General features: G+C 37.0%; 1 protein-coding gene across 1 annotated transcript in view; it reads right to left on the reverse strand.

Moving 5' to 3' along the window:
* GPC6 (glypican 6) overlaps nt 1-22,004 on the reverse strand; it is a 720,441-nt gene that overhangs the window by 467,132 nt on the left and 231,305 nt on the right. The window contains exon 2 of the mRNA XM_090258046.1: nt 20,673-21,064. Within this exon, the coding sequence (XP_090114172.1) occupies nt 20,673-21,064 (392 nt within the window). The remainder of the gene's footprint in view (nt 1-20,672; nt 21,065-22,004) is intronic.

Genomic DNA, 22,004 nt, shown 5'->3' on the forward strand with positions numbered 1-22,004 from the left:
AAGGTCCTTCCCACGGATGCTCACCAACTCTCCTCTTCACCCCTGATGCAGAGTTTACCACTCCTGGGTGTGAGCTGTGTCTACACTCTTGCTATACATCTTACTCTTTCCCCTATGGCTTCCTCAGTAGCTCACATTATTATGTCTCTTACTACACAGTTTTTATAGCAAGGGTCCCTGCCTTGCTCATAACTATCACAGAACCGGAGACAGGTTTTAAGTGCTCACTTAATAATTGTTGAATTTTAATGTCCAGAGGATTTTACAAATTTGGGACATTTTACCTTATTCTTAGGACAAGTTGTGAGTTAGTGAATTTTGCTTATATTCTTTGACCATATTCATTTGAGAAATAAATCTGATTTAGATTCATGTAGGCGGGAAGGTAAGTTAGTCAGACAACTTAAATATAGACTATTCTAATGAAAGTAGGTTTATTATTGCACATTTGTATAAATAACAAAAAATGAGACAAGGAATATGTTATTAGTGGATTAGTTCATAATTAATGGATATGAAGACTGTGCAGTTTAAAATTAAAGTACAATATTCTACATTTATAGATGGCTCTTAAAAATTAAAGCATGTCATAATTAGGTAAAAAACTTCTATTTTTAAGAATTGATAATTTACATATCACATAGGTTGTAGCAAGAATACCTTCACTGGGGCCTTCTGTGAAACGCCAGTGACATTTTAACAAGAATGTACACACAGCACAATTTTCCATGGAGAATTAAAAAACATATGTAAGTTCATTCTCTAAAAGGATAATAGTGATTTGGAACTTGAAAAACTAAGAGCATATTTAAAAACATTTACTCAAAATAATAAGGTTTAAGGATGTCTTTGAGTAAATCAAAGATTACTACTGTGGAAAAAAAAATCTTTTCTTTATTTTTCAGTAGGAAGTACCTTGTTACTATAAACAGGGAGTTGGAACTTTCCAAATAAAAAATGGGTTTGAGGAAGGGATTATTACTGTTCCCAGAAGTGTTCACTCAGTTTTTATGAAGAAATCGTTGAAAAGAATCTGAATATCATCAGGAAAATTTCTGTTAGGTCTTGGTGAGTTTCAATAAGTTGTATTTAATAGACATGTTGAATAATCAAGTTATGATAATTTGGGAGAGACATCCCAGCCTCTTCATCCAAGGTGTTCATTAGTGTGAGTCCCTCTTTATTTTCTTTGTTTTATGGTTGTAGTCAGACTCACAACATGAAGTGTCATTAATCACATATGATAATGATACTCTCACCAAGATTTATGGAAAAGGCAAAAGCAATTCCGACATCTGATAATAGTTAGTCATTCTATCTTGCCCCTAGGAACATGTTATTTTGTTTCATTAACTTCAGCAGTTTTGTGAATTTCAATAGTGTTTAATAGAGCATTTAAACATTTTCATAACACAGGACCATAATAATTTGATTTCGGGAAAATAAAATGATAAAGATGGGTTTGTTTTTCTTTCTGGAGATTCTGTAAAAATAATTCATAAAGTAGATTACCATGTATCATTGGGTGTAATACATTCACATCACATTAGAATATATCAGACTCATGAGTGGACTCTGAATTTGATTGACTATGCCACTTCACAGAGATGAAATTATTGTCACAATGTAGGTCTAAAGGAATCGACACAGGGAATGGAAACAAAATGTTTATGTGTGTTAATATATTGGTAGTAAAAATTAAAAACTGTCAGCTTTGATTCCATCACAATGAAAGTTTTTAGGAGTAAAAATATAGTTAATTGTGTCATTTGATAGAAAAATCTATTAGAAAATTTTATCCTGAATAGAAAAATTTTGATGAGAGACTATGATGTTGCAGGATTTACTCAGTGAATCAGGTATAAACTTTAATCTCTACAGGGTATTTGAAAGGTAATAGAATGTATGTAGAGAATAGTAAAATGAAGAATGAATTGATTGTTACCTTACTTATAAATGTAATGGTTCTTTTGTCATAGTGGTGTTTAGGCTATACACACCAGCACAACTTTCCAAGGAGAAAATTTTACATAGAGGCAAGTGCACAGGAAAGGGAATAAGATAACATAGAACCTTCTAGAATTATACTCCATAAGACTGAATTTATTAAAATAATTCAAACCATTTAAATAGCTTATTTTTAGACCATGTTTTAGATTCTAGATTATACTTCTTCTCATTATTAATTACAAAACAGAAGAGGCATAGATGCTATAGAGTATTGTTCATAATGCTTCTTCTGTATATCTCCAAAAATATTAGTAATTATCTTTCCTATTGAATTTTAAATTAGTACTTAAACCCTTTTATATTGTTATATATGTTACCTGCATAACATTAAACATTATGAAATACAAAGATTAGGAATATAAGTCGTTGTACCAAAGTAAACCCTGATAGTAAGCACCAAAGCCATTCCCTTCTGCGAATGACTCTAACCAATCAGCGAGTGAGTGAAACACTGCTTAGGTTGGAAAACAGAACATAGTCATTCGAAAGATCCAAGAGAGAAGAAATATAAGTTTGAAGTCAACACTCAGGGAAAAATAAAAGTGCAAGTAACAGAAGCACAGACTGTTCTCATGAACAATCAATAATAAAACAATATGTACAAGAATTGAGTTTGTGAAAAAGAAACCTTCTCTTGCCACTGACCTTCAATGATTAACTGGACAGGTAAAGAGGTTGATGAAAAATAAAGTCTTTACCTTTAACTTCATCCTGAAAACTTTGCATTAGAAAGAACTGCTGGTATTTACGTTAGAAATATTGGACAATGACTTATTAAATCTGAAATTTTCCAGTAGAACTTGTGAAAGTATGTGAAATACTTATTTTGGCTTTAATTGATCGTTTAGAGGGTGTTTAAAGGAACGATCGGAGTGTGATGTCTACTAAACTTTATTTTATTAAAAGACCAAATTCTCTTTCATAAGATGGTCCGTTCTCATTGTTCTTTAACTTAACAGGTTAGGGCACGGGCTGAGTTAGCACTGCAGATGGGATTCAGCCCCACGGGTTTCTTATGTTCAGCCTGGAAAGCATGCATTTCCAAAAAATACTGCACACGTATCTGGAAACAAGAGAAAAGGTGATTTCTGTGTGTTCTTCTTTCTTTGCAAAAGTCTGTTGCAATCCATCATAAGGCCAGAGTACAAACAACAAAAGCCTATTATTCAAAGCAGATATAATTAGGATCATCATATTCATAATATAGAGAATTACAGTTTTTACATTGATATTACTTTAGTAAGTTTTTATCGTTGACTGCTTTGCAGTATATTTATTTGTTGCATTTTTACATAAATCTTTAGTACCACCTAATAATTGTAATTATAGAAATCCACTTTGGTTTACCACTTTTCCCATATTTCTATGTCGTAAACCCTCCTTCATCACCACTTCTCATCATCCTGACGCTGCAGGTGAGCTAACTCTGACCCTGTCATCAGGTAAGAAGTGGCAGAGGAGCAACATTCCCTATTCATTCTACTCCACATATGGAAGCTGACAGACTGTGTGGTGTGCTGTATGTACTAAAACCACTGGAATATTGATTTAACAAACTGTACCATAAATATAAAAATTATGCTGTTATGCACCTTGGCTATACCACTATAATTTAACATCTATTCTTCCAAGTTACCAAAAGAGTATGCCAATCTTCCTGAGATATATTTGAAAAGTTATATCATCAATGCAAACTTTTGCATTAAAAAAGCAAAATATTTTCATAAGCGTATTTACTTCCCTTTGCTCCAGAGAGCCTGAAACTCATTTCTGAATGCTTCCGGCTGACTTCATTTAGGGCCACTTTTCAGGACAACTTCCTCCCTGACTGTTCGATGGCACTGTGCCCTCTAACAAGGTGCTATGCCAATTTTTCTAGGACACACGTGCCATCAAATGTGGGGTTCAGTAGAGGACATTGCAAATGCCATTGCTTCAGTGGGCATCCATTATCCCTGGCAAGGATGCCCATTAACACCCAAAGCATCATGTCAAAATTACAATGACGATCGTGGGAGAAAACACAGCATGGCAGGGGCACATGCTCAAATCTTCCCAACACACCGTTTAATTCTATGAGGCCCATGGAAACTCATTAAGCATGCAGATGTCCTATTGCTCAAGAAGGCATTTAGAATTTGGAGTGATTTATAAATTGAGCAAAAACCTGACTTAACAGAGTAAGAGGAAGCTGTGTCACCCCTAGATTACAGGTGGGCCCAATTATATGAGTTACAACCAGAAGGAGTAGATGGATAGATTCTAAAGCCACATCAAAAAATACTTAGGGGCATGCTATACAAAGCAATAAGTCCTATAAACTTTCAAATTAGTTGCCAGGGGATTACTTGACTAGAACTTTTTCACTCAGATATAAATGTCCATATGTACAGTCTTAAGAGTGTGTGTGTGTGTGGGTGCGTGCATGTATATGGTAGTTTATAGGGCATATGTCTAGAACCCCAATAATTTCCATATGGGGAATTTCACTTCCAATAAAGCATTTTATCTATTCCAACTCATTCCACCAAGGAGGAAAGAAATGAATTCCTTCAGACAACAAATTTGTTTCAAAGAAATAATTCAATCCCAGTTATCCTTATCTCCTATTCTTGGTCTATTGGGCTCTAGGTTATATCCATCAAGCTTTTCCTTTCTTTATTTTCCCCTCTATGTTATATTAATCTTATGTTTCTGATATAGTGTGTATCATATTATATACATATATAATAATGTACGATAAAATATTCCTAGTAATAGCAATGTGTAATTTGTGCCTAATCAATAAATATTTACTACTTACGTAGTTTTATCTTCTAAATAAGTAAGCCATGAATTTTCATATCTGCATTGATACCCCTGTTGAAGCTAAAACTATGACTGGCAAAATAAAGTATTCTAAGGCAAAAAGGGGTGTTGGGATGAGCTTCTATTCATGGACACCTACAGTCTTATAATCCATGCGTACCTCAATCTTAGCACTTACCGCCCTTTACCAGTCATTTGTCTGGTGCCCACTTTGGAATGGGGGTTCTTTCAGGGCAGGGCTAGGCTTCATTCATCATTGTACCCATTGCCCCTGCCAAAGAGTTAGTACTCAGGAGATGCTTGCTGAAGGAAGGGATGGGTATTTGCATGAGCTGGCATATCTCAAGGATTCCTAAAATGACCCCTCATGAACCTTACTGATTGTCTTTTTCATGCTTGGTTTGTTTTCAAAGATTTCTCATAGGAACTAAGGCATATGAATAAGACCTTTCTTTCAATCGTTTATTCATGACAACAGCTTTTTTTTTTTTAACTCATGGGCATGAACTATTAGGTCCTCTCAGAGGAAATTATTTTAATTACAGAAATCAGAACAGCTTAATTGTAAAAGCATAATGTGAGCACTTTACAGAAGAGATTAGTTGCTTTTGCCTTCATGTCTTCCTTTTCTCTTTAATAATTCTTATAACCCACAAACAAAAATATTACCAAGATTTTAGCCTGTTGGCACACCCTCCCCTTCTATTTAACCACACTTAAAGAATGCTTGGTGATACTTGAAGACTATGAAACCTCACGTCTCTCCACGAATAATTCACTGGACTAAATTGTGATTATGTAGCCATTAAGCTTTTAAATAGATGAGTTTTAAGACAAAAGCAAAATAGGTGTGAAAGAAGAGTTGCTGTAGTAACTCTGGAAATCATATAGATATTTATATGTACATACAGATAGATATTAGAGATATAGAAATTTTGGAAATGTGAACATAAATGAAGATTTATTATTCTTCAACAGATCTCAAGCTACTATTGATACATTGTCTAGGTGACAGTGAAGGAAATGCATGATTTCTCAGCCTAGACTCAGTCACCAGTCTTTTAGTTGTCATCAATGTCTTTCTGCATGGACGTCCCAACAAATATATAATGGCGTTACAGTTCTGTTGGGTAACCACATGGACTGAGTATTTGATTTAATTATTTTTTGGTGGGAGAGGTAGAATTTTAGAACAACCTACTGTACTTCCTTTTCTAAAACCATTAAAAATTTAGGGACCTATTTACAATAAAGTTGGAGATGTTATATCACATATGGATACTACCCCTTTCCACTATTCCAAGCATGATAAGGCTAAGAGAAAGGAAAAAATAATATAAGAGCAGCAAGAATATTTATTCAATGGCTGCCATACCTAGACTTCAGTACTGCTTGCTTTGAGGAATATTAGCAATAGAAGGCACATTCCTTCCATGAGTACTGAGTTACAATCTTCAGGGCAAAGTGGCCCATTGTATGGGAAAGTATGGATACTTCAACGCAACATAGGAAGAACACCACAGGAACATGGTAAACATATAGTACAGAGGTTCTGAAAAGAGACTGAGTCAAAAAAACCAAAACAACAGATTAGTCTGTAAGGAGCTTCCTGGAGACACTAGAAGGGTCAACAAGTAGGTTTTAGCAAGTTTTGAGTGAGGAAGAAGAGCTGATTTGATGGGGAGAAGGGAGAAAGGCATGGCTGGGAAAGAGAATGACAGAGAACCTGCCATAAATACTTTATGTGGCCCAAGCTCGGATCAATGTGCTTGACTAAAACTGGACACTGAGTTGGGACTCCAGGATACAAGGCAGCAAAAAGAGCGAGAGATTGAAGACTCGTGGCTAGGCTGCCGACTTCAGCCCTGTCTCTCCCCTGTGGATGGGACTCTGCCATTTCAAGTCTGGATCTACCAAGAAAGCAAAGCACTCAGTCACTTACTGGAGTCATTGGTAAGCAATATACTGTGGGATTTATGAACAGGACTTAATCAAAATGGGGTGGGATAAAGATGTTCTTAGGAAGCCTGAAAGAAAGTACAGAAGATCACGGGTGAGATTTCAGCAGAAACTGAGGCAATGAGATGGGAGATTTATAGATGAAAGCAACGCAGAAAGAAAAAGAACCTATAATGAGGTTACAAAGTGATTGTGCTGCTTCAAATCGTTAAGCTCGGTTTTTGATACATTAGTCGACAGGGTCCCTGAACATCAAAGAGGAAGTACAACTGCGGATGTTGGAATAAGAATTTGATGACCGGAAGTGCACCACAAACTATCTCGCCGTTGGAAATATTCTGACATACTTGCAATCCCTCAAATTCATTTTTGACTCAGCAGTGGGAAGAAGAGAGAAAATGACATTGTATCGCTAAAATTATGGGATTGCCGCCATTAAATTGCCTGCCTGCTGGAACTGAGTCCGAGTTGTGTCAAAATTGAGTCAAAAGACTCCTAACCTAATATTCTGCATTCTCTTGAGGGAACTGGTTTTTAATCTGACAATAAACAGGTTACATATTAGACGATATTCTAAATTAACTTAATAAATAGAATGATAAAATAAGTGTAAAGTCAGCTCAAGCACTATGGTTTTAGGACCCTGCGGGGGAAGCTGTGTCTCCATGGAACACAACAGCTGCCCCAGAGCTAGCTGCTCATGACAGGTTGACCTGATCCTCTGCCTCACAAAGGGAGACCCGCCCAATAACAAGTCAGGGTTTGCAGAGTGGGGATGAAAGTTATCAGTATCGTCAGAAGACTTACTGAATAGGATCCTTTTGTGATAAGCTCTTTTCTAACAGTGACAGGCATTTGGAGAAGATGAATGTTGTTGACTCGGTGAACCCTGGTGCATCACTTTAGGCACCCACATAGAAATTTGCTGAATTTTCTAGTTTCTTTTAAAAACCATGAGCTCACATGTTTCTGAGAAGCCCAAGAGAACCAATGCGTCAGGGCTTTTACCTGAAAAGTGTCTTCTTTACCAAAAACATTGTAGAGATTGTGGGAAATACCCTCAAGGCTCACTAAACATAAGTTAGTCAGGTGGTTTTGAGTCGTTTGATCTAGTGATGGGCCAGCTTTATGAGCATTAAGACCCAGTTTTCAGAGCCAAATATCTCCATGAGCCCCCCTCCCACCCCATAAGAACTGGGCAGGTATGTGTATTTTCTGATCTGGATGCTGACATCCATAGATACCTGCCAGTTCCTGCATTCATCAATCTCATCTGCTTCCCCAAGGAGGGTTGAAAACCACAGATTAACTCCTCTATAGTGATTTACAACCTTCCTGATCTCTTTCACACTTAGGGACATCAGTAGTGCCACCTGCAGGGCCTCTGAGGGACTGGAAAAACAAATCTCTTAATAAAGTGTCTCATTATTTATGTCTGAGTTTCAGTTAGGGTCTAAAACATATTACACAAAATTAGAATATTTCCCTATTTTCCTTCTTAACTGGGGGAGCTACATAAATAATCAAACACAAGAGCTTAGACTTCCTGGTGTGAGTTTCTAAAATTCTATTCCTTAAATAGGAAGATAAGGCATTAAAATGACATTACTATACTGTCGAAATATTAGCTCCTAGCCGCACGTAGCTCCTGAGCACATGAGATATGCCAGTTCAGAACTGAGATCTGTTGGAAATGCAAAACACACATCAGAATTTGAGGACTCCTTACACAAGCGGTTCAAAGAGCTCATTAATAAGTTTTGTATTGATTACCTATTTAAATGACAATGTTTTTGATGTGTTGGGTTCAGTAAAATTTACCGTTAAAGTCAGTGTGGCTTGTTTCCTTTCATTTTAATGTGCTCATAGAAAATTTTAAATTCCATATGTGGTTCCCACCATATTGCTATTAGACAACTCTGTCAAATACCAGGCTGCTACATCCAAAGGCAAAAGCCTCAGCTGGAAGAGGCAGTGGGAAGTACCAGTCCAGGCTCCTGGTTCCGTATCTGATAAATGAGATAAAAACTATACTTATCTCACAGGTTTATTATAAGGACCAAATGACAACGTGAGCAATCCTTAGCCTTGTGGCTGGCTAGTACTCAGTAACTGTTAGCATCCAGTTACCTTAGAAAGGAAGAAAATCTGATCATGTTGACGACGTTATGACGACATTGATCAGGAAAATTCTAGCCCTGTGCTTGCTAAGGTCAGATTCATCAGGAGAGAACTGATATCTCTCTACATTATAAGGATGTTCTTAAGGACATCGAAGGATACATTGCTGATCACCAAGTCAGGAATAAGTAGAGATTTTTCTTAGGTATTGGTTTGCTTTTATTTGATTAAAGGATAATGTTTACTTCTCAGCGATGCCTAATAGAAATCTGAAAGGAGAGTTTGCAAAGTCAATTGTTGAGGAGTTAATAGACACATATAAGACTCACGGGCTGTATTTATTAAACAGATACTATTTGCATATTAAATATTTAGAGTATGCTAGTTACAAAAATGATCTTTATTATTTTTAGCATTCTTTTCCTGAAACATGGTCCTACTTATTTTTCACTTTTAGTAAAGACGGGTACAGGGAATCGCTTCTCTATTCAATGAAAAAGAGCCAATAATAGTGATAGAAAGACAGCAATATCAATTTCCAAATTAGACCAACTTCAGGGGTGAACAGACATGTTTTAAGCTACAGCTTGGATGTTCAAGGTAAAAGAATCTCAGCCTAAACATTATTTAACTCCAGCTCATTTTTGCCACGCAGAACACATGCCCAGGTGGTAATATTGTCCAAGGAATTATACAAACACATAATTTACGTTACTCCTCCTGATTTTAGAACACTATATGAAAACCTGAAGAATCCAGGCCAAATGAAACGTGTCTGCATGCCAGTTGTGAGCAAGGTCTGCCAGTGCGTAATTTGGCTCAGATCCAGATTTTTGGTCCATTGATAAGCATTGTCCAGGGAGTTTTAATAAATGTTTTCCTATCAGCCTCATCCTTACAGTCACTTTATGTCTACACCTTTTTTCCCTTTCGGAAAAAAAACAAACAAACTGCTTCTAAGTCATGTAAATGCCTCGAGAATTTATAGATCTATAGAGAAATTTGAACAGTTAAATGTATGATAAGGAAATCTTGGAACTCTGACGGACATTCAGGTGCAAAATGGGTTCAGCTAACCGCACCCACATACAGGTAAACTACTTAAGACAGTGGTTTACTCCCCTTAGTGTGAATGTCCAGGTTGACCATTTGTGAAAGATCCCCATACATAATAGCAACAAAAAAATACCTTGAGGTGTAAAAAGTGTTTAAGAAATAAGAGTGCTTAAAAAAATGCTATTGATGTGGGAAAAAACTGATAATTTTAAAGTGAAAAAGTAGAATCCAATAGTAAGCATCCCACATGATTTGGTTATATACAATATAAAATGTATTAAAGGTACAAAAAAAGTAGAAACAAAGTTTTGACATGTTATCTCTGGGTAATGAATATTTAGGATTATTTTATTTTCATCTTTGTACTCTCTGCATTTTCAACATTCCTTTCTTTTTGGTATATTGTCTTTTATAGTCAGAAAGAGATATGTGAAAATGTGTAAAATTATTTCTCTGACCACCAAGAAAAACAGATATCCAGGTGATGTCAGCCAAAAAGGAAATTTTTATCTGAATTTTTTTTTGGTAAATTAAGGGGGAAAAATGTTAATTTGGATTGAGTGATTCATAAGATTATCTCATTTTCCCAATTCCCTCTGTCCCATAAACATGAGTGACAAATTATGAATTGATCATGAGGGAGACCTTACATAGCTGAAAATCAAAGGTTTTGCAATTGATTAAATATCTGATGTATCATAATGTCACTAGAAAAAAAGCTTTTACTTTATACACACACACACACACACACATGCACACACACGAGTGCTAATCCACCATGCACAAATAAAAAAGACTTTCAATCTGGATTGTATCTGTCGTCCTAGGCAAAATGTCAGAGTATTTGTCTTTTCCACTCCAAAATAGATTTCTGGAATATCGTATGGAAATAGTGTCATAAATATTTTACATAGTTATCTTCTGTCTGCAAATGTAGCAGGATATCACAAGGTTTATCTTTTCAGTAAAATGCTTTAGTGCAAGCATAGTTGAATTCTCCTTGGCCCCGCCTCTAGTTTGAGCAACAAAACTATAAGCAAAAATGAATAAGGATCTCTGCAGAGTGTTTGGTTCTCTTCAATTTTAAAAATTACTGTAAAATCTTTTATTTCTTACTAAATTATGTATCCATTTTTATTGAAAACCAGTAAAATAAATTTTGCCTTAAATCTAAATATATTTTTAGTAAAAGAATGTGTTTTTAGAAAGCCAGTAAATGAGGAAAGTTTTGACAAACAATATTTATACAAAACTATATTTCTTTATGGAGAGATGCATTTCTACCTACTATGAGAATAGTATGCAGAATAATCATGTTTCCATAATTAATGTATTTATTAAAGCTTTAAATGTTCAATGAGTGAACATTTTTAATTGTCATAATTCTGTACAAAATGAACACAGAAAGATCTGCTTTCCTGGCTTCTTTGACAATATAAACTGATGAGGATAAAATTTCCATATAAAATCCTGCTGTCTGCTGAGTATTAAATATGACAGGGACATTTCTGACATACAGCACATTTCTTCAAGGGTGAAAATGAATTTAAAAAATCTGTTCATGCCAGACCTGCCTGGTGTGGCTCAGTGGGTTGTGCAGTGGCCCACAAACCAAAAGGTCACTGGTTCGATTCCCATTCAGGACACATGCCTGGGTTGCGGGCCTAGTGCTGGATGGGGGTGTGTGAGCGTTAACTAATGGATGCTTCTCTGGCATATTGGAATTTCTTCCCCTCTCTTTATCCCTCCCTTCCCCTCTCTCTAAAAATAAATAAAATAAAATGTTTTAAAAAATCCATTAATGCCAGTGTCAACTGCTATTAACTTGAAGTCTATTGATTTAGGCCACAATTTCACTTCCACGTGAATGTTAAAGTCACCGTCATCCTGTTACTGACACTGGGAGCTGTCCGTTTACACTCTTGGCTCTTTGATTTAGACACAAGAAAATGCAAACTTTTGCTACTGTGGGGGAGAATTGTTATTTTCTCAGCATCTGGAATTTACCCATTGTGTTTGCACGGATTATCATTCATGAAGACAAACAGGTAAAATACATACATGTGAAGGTGAAGAACCCTCGCTTGTAATCGCAAAGACAACAACGGAGAAAATCTATGGAATGAAATCACACATCCCCTCCATCTATCTCGTAATCACATATCTGTATGACCTAATACCTCATTTAAAAAAATACCAACATGTCATCCTCCCTCCGCAAGCCCTGCTTTCCTATGTCAGCACTATTAATGCAATATATCTGTCAAGCTTTATTAAAACCCCTTTTGATGTATATCTTGGCTCATAAACCTCTACAGCGCATTGATATTGCCTCAGGGAGTGTCCTTGTAACATTGAATCTCTGAAGATGGGGCAATAAAAGAGAAATCCCCCAAACTTTCCAGTCAGCCTGGCACATCACGCAGCCTGCATGGTTTGCTGTCGGCTCTCTGCACGTGCTTTTGCGTGGGGACGTCATTACAGGAGGACGATTGCTCCAGCCTTGTTTCACAGAACCTTCTGGGGGGAACAGCACAGGTGCGCTCAGAGATAAATACCCCGGGACAGGGGCGGCGTTGACACAGGTAGAAACTGTCAGGTGCGTTTTCCTTTACGGAGCCATTTTGGAAGCGGGATTCTCTCAGGGACAGCCCTAGAGTTTTATCCTGGACTTTAAAAAAATTTCTGGGGTCTCTTATCTGGCACATTTCACCCATGGGTTTTCCCTAGGAGTAACAAAAATGTTGGGTTGTGGCACATATTTTCGATGGCCCCAGAGTAGTCCGTGTACTGCTGGGGGCACCGGAAAGCAGTAGGCATGCCAATCAGGCTGGGTTTAGGAGAGCCCTTCATGTTTGTAAACATAGAGAATGTGCCCCAGGGGGTAAAGGTTAGGACAGAAAGGCAAACAAGAGGGGTAAACGGGAAACTGCATACAGGAAGCAGAAAGCCCAGACACTCCAGCAGAATCAAGCAAATTATGTTCATTATTTTCCTGTTCTTGGAATTGTTCTAGGATACAGTCCATCTCAGACTATCTATTGGGGGCTCAAATGATGTGGACAGGCTTTTGCTGGTCACTTGACTTTTCCCAGGACTATGTTGTGACCGTCACCTGATCCTACAGAGCATCCCTTAGATGCAGCTCACACAACTGAGACTCACTCAGCTCGATGACTTTCCTGGAAGAGCCCAAGGATGGTGTCTTGGATATCTGGGCAATTTAAAGTCGATCTCAAGATTTTTAAATACATTTTCAAGTTTTGTACTTAACTTGTTGCGGAACTATAATGGTTTGCTCATATCTGAACACTAGTCCATGGGCCATACTTTGCTAAGCCTGTTTTTGAATATGTAGGGAAAAGTAATGAGCTTCTCAAACAATTAAAACCATTCCAGTCAAACTGCTCCTGCTATAGGTAGTAACATCCCAATGGTTAAATTCCAAGGTGTCTTCTCTGCTCCTCCCACCTGAGTATTTGCAATATTTGATGCTGTTGATTACAGTATTTTTTGTAATTCTCTCATCTTTAAACTTTTAGGATGATGTGCTTTTCTTGTTCTGCTCATTTGCCTTCCTTTTCTGTATCCTCTTTAAATATTTATACTCCCTGATGTTTCATCTGATCCTGTTCTCCTCTTTCTCCAGCTAAATGTTATTGTCCTTTGCCAACAAACATTTACACGTTGGTGATTCTCAAACAGCCAAAGAGGCAGATAACTGTTAGTAAATGGGGACAAACGGCCAGGAACTGCGCTGGATGCTGGGGATACAACCTGAGGAGAAAAACCTTATCTATAGCGGCTTTCTTCGTTTGTCTTCAGATGTTCTTCCTACTCTGACTCACCTGCTTTGCCCCAAGTCCCATCACTGCTCATAGGCAATTACAGTGGTTTCCTATCGCTGTCCCCAATCCCGTTTATGATCCCATGGGGCATTGTTATCAGTTTTATTAAAGGAGAAGGCATTCAAATTTACTTAATATAAGTTTTACGTGACATGGAAGCTTTTATAATATAATAATACCCCCAGAAAAGGTTAAACCTCAGGTTTTCTTACTAGGTGTGATAAAGAGTGAGAAAATGCAATAGGACAGAAAGTATGAGCTAAGTGTAGTAAACAGGGGGAAGTTTAGTAAGGTCTGTTTCCTTGGATTCCTCTCTGAATCTCCCTGTCTTGGAGACAAGGATGCTCCTTGAATTCAAACTTTTATCAGCATAAGCAATAACCTTCAAGCTAAATACTTTACACCTCTTTAAAATTTCTCAAAGGTCAGTACAGTGCTATCTTCTTGTCATATCAGTGAGGGGGTTCAAAATATTCTCCCCCAAACTATGATTCCTTGAACTACTGAATATTTTAAAACAAAGGCATGGAAAATGTGCAGGTGCAGGGTGTCTCTCTGACCTTCCCCTCTGCCCTGGAAGCATGTTGAAGGACCCTTTTGTGAGAAGTACCTGCCTTGTACCTGAACAATCTTTTCTTAAGACTCTGACCAACTACTTGTCTTTAGAAAAATCTTGGCTGTGACCCCCTTGCCTTTGCAAAGTCCTTTACATTTCCTAACTTGAAACAGGAGACCCACAGAATATAGTCTAAATCTACCACCTGGCCTCATCTCCAAAAAAAAACATAACCTTTTATGGTTTGTGCCTTTGCACCAGCTGCGCCCATGGCAGGAAGCCTTACATCTTTTCTCCCTCAGTAAGACCCTGTACATTTTTTAATCTATGTCTGATTATTGCCTTAAGGTGCCCTTTCCAAGTTCCCAAGGTAAAGGAAAACATGTCTTTCTTTTGATTCACACAGCATTTTATATACATTTAATTGACAATTTGTATCACACTTGAACATTTGAATAGACTAAACTCCTCAAGGTTAAGTTTACTCACTGTCATTTCTTGTTTCTCATAGAAAAAATACCCAGCACATAGTAGGTGCTTGGCACATGTTTGTCCCTCAAACGTTCTAAAAAACTTTTAACCACAGAAAGTCTCTTTAAAGAAACAAAATCCTACAGGCAAATAGACATGAACAAAATCATTGGTGGAAGAGTTTTTCTTCAAAGGTTCAGTTTAGGTCTGCAGCCTTATCTCTTGTTATTCATTGCCTTGTACCTTGTGCCTCAGGAATACCACAAGCTTGTAATGCTGTCCACATCATGTGAGTTCACACCTCTGTGCTTCTGCTCAGTTGTTGCTTCTCCCTGCAGCATCCGTCACCAGTCTGGCTGCCTTCGCCATCTGCCTGATGCCCAATATCCTTCAACACGTGGGTCGGGCTTCTTATACCATGACGGTCTCCTTGTATCCCAAGGTTAGGCTAAGTGCTGCTCTTTTCTGTACCTAAAACATCTGTTGCGCAGTCCCTCCATTATATATCAGTATCATTTGTTTCTATTGCTGTCTTTCAAATTAGTACTGTGAAGGACTTGAACTTTCTTAGTCTTTGTATTTCAAGAACTTACCAACAACACATGACATATAAAACATGCTGAATAGATGTTTCTTCATGAGAACTGAGCTAAATCTTCAACACAGCTCTAGTTTTATAGGAATCCACATTTGGATCAGATCAGTGCTGCGTTTTTATAACCATGCTGTCTCACTTTTTAGGGGAAAGGAAGATTATACCTGTTAGATGCAGTACAGTCAGAACTGTGGCTGCCAAACTTTGTCTAGCTATGTTGCATTTAGAAATAGGCAAGGAACCTTTTAAACTTCTTGCAATATGAATACAATTTTAAAATCAAATTGATGGGAAGAAGGTGCTCATTTTAATGGTATCCCAATAGATTGTACAATTTAAAAATAAAATAGCTATAGAAACAGATACAGGGTACAAAAAAGAACAAGAAGAAAGGATACACAGATAGTTCTGAATGTATTAAAAATAAATGACTTCATTTTCCTCAGTTTTTATCTTCCTCTTATAATTTAACTATTTTCTAAATTTATACACTTAAACTATACATTAAGAAGAGAACATAAAATAAGAAATATTTTAACTGTTTTACTGAAGATAATCAAATTTTAAAAATCAAAATGGGACCTTCTCTCTTAATTCTCTATGCTCGTCAGTAAAATTCCCATATGTTATTCTTGAGGAGAAAAATAGAAATGTTCTTTTCTTCTTAACCTTAACTGACTTATATTCTTGTACTTTCTAGTGCTTATCACACAACTGGACCATAGTAAAATTTATACATTTTCAATGAGTTATATTAATATGATATTTTTGTCGGTATGGTGCTTAGTACTAATATCATTTATTTATTGATTGATTGCAAAGTACTTTCTAAAGATAATGTAATATCCGAACCACCATCACAGAGCAGCAAACATATGTTATTTACGTTGACTTAAAAGTTGCAAACACAGAAGCATTATTGATCATTTCAAAAGGCTTACCTACTCTTCCTAACACTACATCATGAAACAACCTACACCGAGTCATCATCAATTGCAGAAGAGAACAGACTAACCACAGAAGAGCTACAGAAAGCTTTCCTCGACCTCGGGCTTTTTTGAGGTCTCAGATGACTCCACAAAAATTAACTCCAATCAAAAGATCACCACCGAAGGACCAAAACAAATAATTCAGGCGAGAGCTATGACAGGTGCTCTTTATGTCTTAAATTCTTTCCCAAAATCAAACAGCTAAATTGAATACCATTTCTCCTGAAAATTACATGCACGGTAAGTTTTTCAGAATGCTTTCCTATTGTGATCAGAGAAAGCTCTAAATAATGTACCTCCCAGCCTTCATTTTATCAGACTTGATGATGCAATGTCTTTCAGCCTGATAGTCATCCACCACATGGAAAATTGACTCTATGTTTATTTCTTTGTAGGCAAACATTGCTAGTGCAAGGCTGCTTACCCTGGAGGGTGAGTCAGTTAACAGGCCCTTCAGGCAGAGACAACCGTCAGTGTGGCAGACTTAGGCAGGTCTCGATTGGTCAAAAATATGTTGGTCTTACTAAAGATGAAGAGCTAAAGATGAAGTCATGGCTTATGAGGAAGATTTTAGATGGATAGATAGATATGCATGACAAAATTTGGCAGTAGTTCAACCTCTATAGATCCCAGTCTATCACCTACCTAATTTGTATGGAATAAATCTATGAAATGACTTGCATTATTCATGCAGTTGCTTTGACACAATTTACAGTTTTTACACATGTAAGTCACTTCGCTTAAAGCAGAAAGATATGCAAGTCTCGTCTTCTTTTCTTAAACGGCATCGAGATGGACCGGTGAAAACACTAGAGTTATTTCCTCCTTTGCCTGCATTTGGAACAATTAAACCTTGGTCTAAGCAGACAGCCTGTTAAAAATCTCTGTACGTGGCCCTCTTCCTGTGTTCTCCAGTGTCTGGCAAGCCCTCGGGGGGAACAGCTGAGTCCCGTGTTTCCATTCAGCAGTATAAGAGGGTTACAGTGGTAACTTAATAAGGGAACAATGCTAATGAATAGTCTGGAAACTTTCAATGTTATTATAGTATGAAAATGGGTTTTATCTTCCTTTTCGAGCTTTGCCTTCCACGCTTGCCTGATACCATTCAGCACAATATAGAGCACGTAAAGTGAGTAGTTAACAAATCCACAAGTCTGACAAACCACTGAGGACAGCTCAGGGACTTCATCATATCTGCACAGTTGAAAAGAATCCTAAGTGAACATGGTAAAGTCTTACCTCACTTTAATTTTTTTTTTCATTAAAAAATATCCTTAAGCACATGCACGCACACACAAACACAGCACAGAGCTTAAGAAATGGTATGTTATAGGTTACTTTGGAAACCCCTCTATACCCTGCCTTTATAATACTTCCAAACCTATCCCCGGAGGTAACTACCATCTGATGTTTGTGTCAAAACATTTGTGTCAAGCTGCTAAGTTTTGCCAAAGAGATAAATTTTCCAGTCAAAACAATTAATTAGGAGCTGTTACTGATGCCTTCAAGATTTCAGAAGCCCCTTAAAGAGAGGAATAGAAGGAGGAAAAAAAGAAATATTCCCTAAATCAAGATGCATAAGATAAGCCAGTATGTTGATCTCAATTTGGGAGTTTTGTCTTGAATTCCTTAACTCTTTTGCAATCATTTCCCCAATTCTAAATCACTCAATGAACACACCAGAGGGAGACTTCAGATTTATGAAGGGCTTAAGCCTCAAACACCAATCTTGCTTCTCCTCTTTATATATTTAGTCCCTGTACTATTTTATTCTTATTACCAGAAATAGTTTGGGTGCTGAAAATCACCAGCACGGAAACAGCCCTCGTAGATCTATCCAGTTTAGTCAGCTCCAGACCATTTGGTAATCATTAGGTGAGAAAGTTCATTGGCAAAATACTTAAATCCCTGAGTCATAAATCATTGGAGAAAAAACTGCTCAGTTTCTTCTAAACCAAATCTATATATTCACATATCTATATCTACCGATCTGCCTATCTATTTTTCTACCTATCTATGTATTATCTAATGGTGGTGCCAGCTGTCAGCATCAGATTTATGATTCAGGTGGATTATTGCTACTAAAACTTCGGTCAGATAAGCCAACACCTGCATGGAATATGGAACATTCCATGGTTACTTGACCACAGACTCTATCGCAAACCCACAGCAGCTAGCTGCTCTGTAAATGAATGTTGGTTATGAAGAAATCAGAGGAAACAAGATCTCTATGTTGCAGAGAACATTGTTCAGCACATCTGGGAAAAAAATTCAAGGTCATACTCTATTTACTGGTGGTTGGTCCACACTGTCAACCTTTGTCATGAAGTGCAGCATGCTGCATTTGGGGAAACAAAGACCTGGGATTGACAGGGTCAGGGACTGATGATTGGGCATGAGGGGGGTAGGGGTACCATCTCCTGGCTGTTGCCATGCCAGCTTCTGAGAAAAAGGATTCAGCGACACCCTTCCCTGTGGTTTTTTTTTAGAGACTCCTTTAGAAAATATTCTCATTTCACTAGAAACTCCAGACTAACATATACATGTTGAAACATCATTTATACACAGGCAGAATCTATAGAAACAATCAGGAATGTGGCATGTACCAATCCATGCTTTCAATTTCTTACCTCATATTTCTCAAAAGCTGGCTGTATGTTTGCTTCCTTATCCAACAAAAGAAAAAGGCTTCCATGTGAAGCCTCTGTGACTAAACTTTAAAAAAAAAAATCTATCTGTTGTAAAATATACAGGTCACCATGTGGTGAGTGCGGAGGTGGGAGTGGAGGTGAAAGAGGGTAGAGGAGGATAAATGGTAATAAAAATACAATAAAAATAATAAAGTAAAATATATGGACTCTATTTTTATTTTTTTTACTTACCTATATTTTACAGATGTTCGCAGGTGATCATATTTCTTCTTGCTCTTATACCTACCAGTTCCTTATCAATCTACCTTGGGGTTCTATACTTCAGAATATTGTTGATTTTCAATAAAATACAATGTTTTTATAATCAGAGTTATATACCTTTTATATTATGAAATCATTTGTGATTATCCCCTTTAGAGCTTTCTTGTAAATAATCTTCCTCGATGGTCAAATAAATGTTTTAGGAGCTGATCATTTAAAAACGGATTGCTATGAATTTTACAAATAGTGCCCAGAGAAACACTTTTAAGAGTATACATGAACTTTATGCCAAGATGTAAATATTGAAGAGATCGAAGAGAGGGAAAAAAATGGTAAAATAATATCAATAGTTATGAAAAATGTGGGGATCTTTGGCACGGTCCTGCAATAACAAAGTTGAGTTTGGCAATAATCTTTGTACAAACATGACCTTCTTTGGGTGACATAATATCAGGTTCCTGTTATGTATTGTTTTTACTTTGCCTCTTAAAGTAATCATCTTTTGGATTATTTGTTGGAGTGACCTCATAAATGGCAAGCCCATCTCGTAAGAGCAGTTGAATGTCAAGGAAAAATTTAAACAAAGGCAGATATCCTTTGCACAGGAAATAATCAATGTTTAAAGACATTGGTTCGAGAAACACTCCTCGAATTCAAGGTTTAGAGACATCTTCAAGGAAAGATACACATGTGTATTAGTGATTTATCTTGCTCATAAACCCAACACAATAGATGGTATTGAATTACAAAGTTAATGGATAACAAAAGAATTCTCTGCCAGAATCCATCCTTTGTATTCATTAGTCCTCCCTAATCCAGTTCTACAGGTGTCATCAAAAGATCCTTCCCTCATGATTAAGGAATGTGGCCACTTTGACAAGGACAATAAAGAAGAAAAAAATGTCAGGTGGAGGTATTATGAACAACAACTTGACTCCACTTGCAGGCTTCATGAAGACTGTCTCCTTGTGACTGACTAGGGGATTATAACCTCTGGATGATCTGTTTCATGAGTATTTATCATCCTTAAAACTAATTAGAAATGGCAAGTGGTCATGGCTACAAGTCACCCATTTCTGCACCACTCCTGGAATAAGCTTCTCTGCTGTATTGCTGATAAAGGTTGACATTATGTTCTAAACCATGTGGAACAACTTGAAATCCTATGTTCCCTCAAGCTAAGCAAGGGAAAAAAAATCGGAATTAAGCTTTGACGTTTAGCTTATTTCTCTAAGAGCAAGAACCACCGTACGTGAGAATTTTCACCTTGAATTTCTTTTAAACGTTTGCCTTATGCACAGAGTAAAAGCGGAAGACCAATTAGAAAGACAGCAGATTTTCAATTACCTTGGAAACTCGGTTGGCAACTTCTCTGCCCACGGTCAGTCCCTGGACAAAGGTCCGGGCAGCGATGAAGGCGCGCGTGACCTGAATCTTCAGTTTCCGGGGGACGTCTCCAAAGGGCTTCAGCTGGTCGGTGTACTTGCTCACACACTCCAGGTAGTCCTCGCTGAAGTGATACTGCGGGTTTATCAGCTGAAACATCCGCTCCAGGAGCCGAGCCCAGAAGTCGTTGAGCATGTCCTCTAGGTTCACGTTGCCCCCAGTATAGTACCTTTTCAGCTCTGTGAAGAGGTCTTGGAACACCTCTGAATTCTGCATGTAGAGCATCCCATAGGTCCGTACAAACATGTCATTGAGGGACTTCTCTGCATTTTCTAGGAGCTCTCGAAAAAATTCTGCAAATAAATCAAGAAAGTAGTCAAAAATTAGTAAGATCTCTAAAGCCTAGGGCAACTACTTACCTTAAAAAAATGCATCTAATGGTCATTTTCGTAGAAAAATGTATCCTTTGATTAAGGTATTAATAAACTGATGATTATGATATTTTAAATGAGATTTGTCCTTCATGTATAATCTCCAAGTCAAAGAAAACAGAGAAACACATTATTTATATTTGAAAGAATATCCATTATTATTAGTTTACCATTTACAATCCCTCCGTGTTGCTCAATTCTCTTTTCGTGTAATGTTAAATTTTAGAAAACCCTGTAGTTTGACATAAATTTAAAATGAAATATGATGTAAAATCTTGTCATTAACGTAATAGCAAATGTATACTAATAAAAACATTTGCTGCACCCTATTTACAAATCAGTTCTAACACTAAATTTAATTAACTTGCTTTTATTTGGAATAGCTTGTAAATGGGTTATTGAAATTACTGTACTATTTTGGACTTTTTATAGTTGCAATATATAGCAATCAATTATCAGTGTTCAGAGATTCATAGTGCAATTAGATTTACTTCATACCAAAGGTATAATGAACATGAGTTAGTTTGTTATAATGAATCAAAAATCATGAAAAACATTGCAGTCACATTATAAATATAAACTATCATTTGAAATAATTTGAATGAACTAGAGGCAATTGGACTTTCTGGCGAAGAGGTTCTAAATTTAAAAGATTATAACAAGAAACAAACTCTTTCATCCTGCAACAGCGGCAACAGCATTGAGTGCTACTGGAAACACTTGATAGGATGCCAATAATCATTAACATCACTAAATATTGTTAGTCATATTGGCCCTCATATGAAGTTCTCAAAAAAGAGTGCACTCATGTTGGACAACTATAAGCGTGCACAAATGAGCCTGGCTAGAGTCAGCTCAGGTT

This window comes from Furipterus horrens, unplaced genomic scaffold (assembly GCF_987537825.1).
Source record: "Furipterus horrens unplaced genomic scaffold, mFurHor1.1.pri manual_scaffold_12, whole genome shotgun sequence".
In the NCBI taxonomy this organism is placed as follows: Eukaryota; Metazoa; Chordata; class Mammalia; order Chiroptera; family Furipteridae; genus Furipterus; species Furipterus horrens.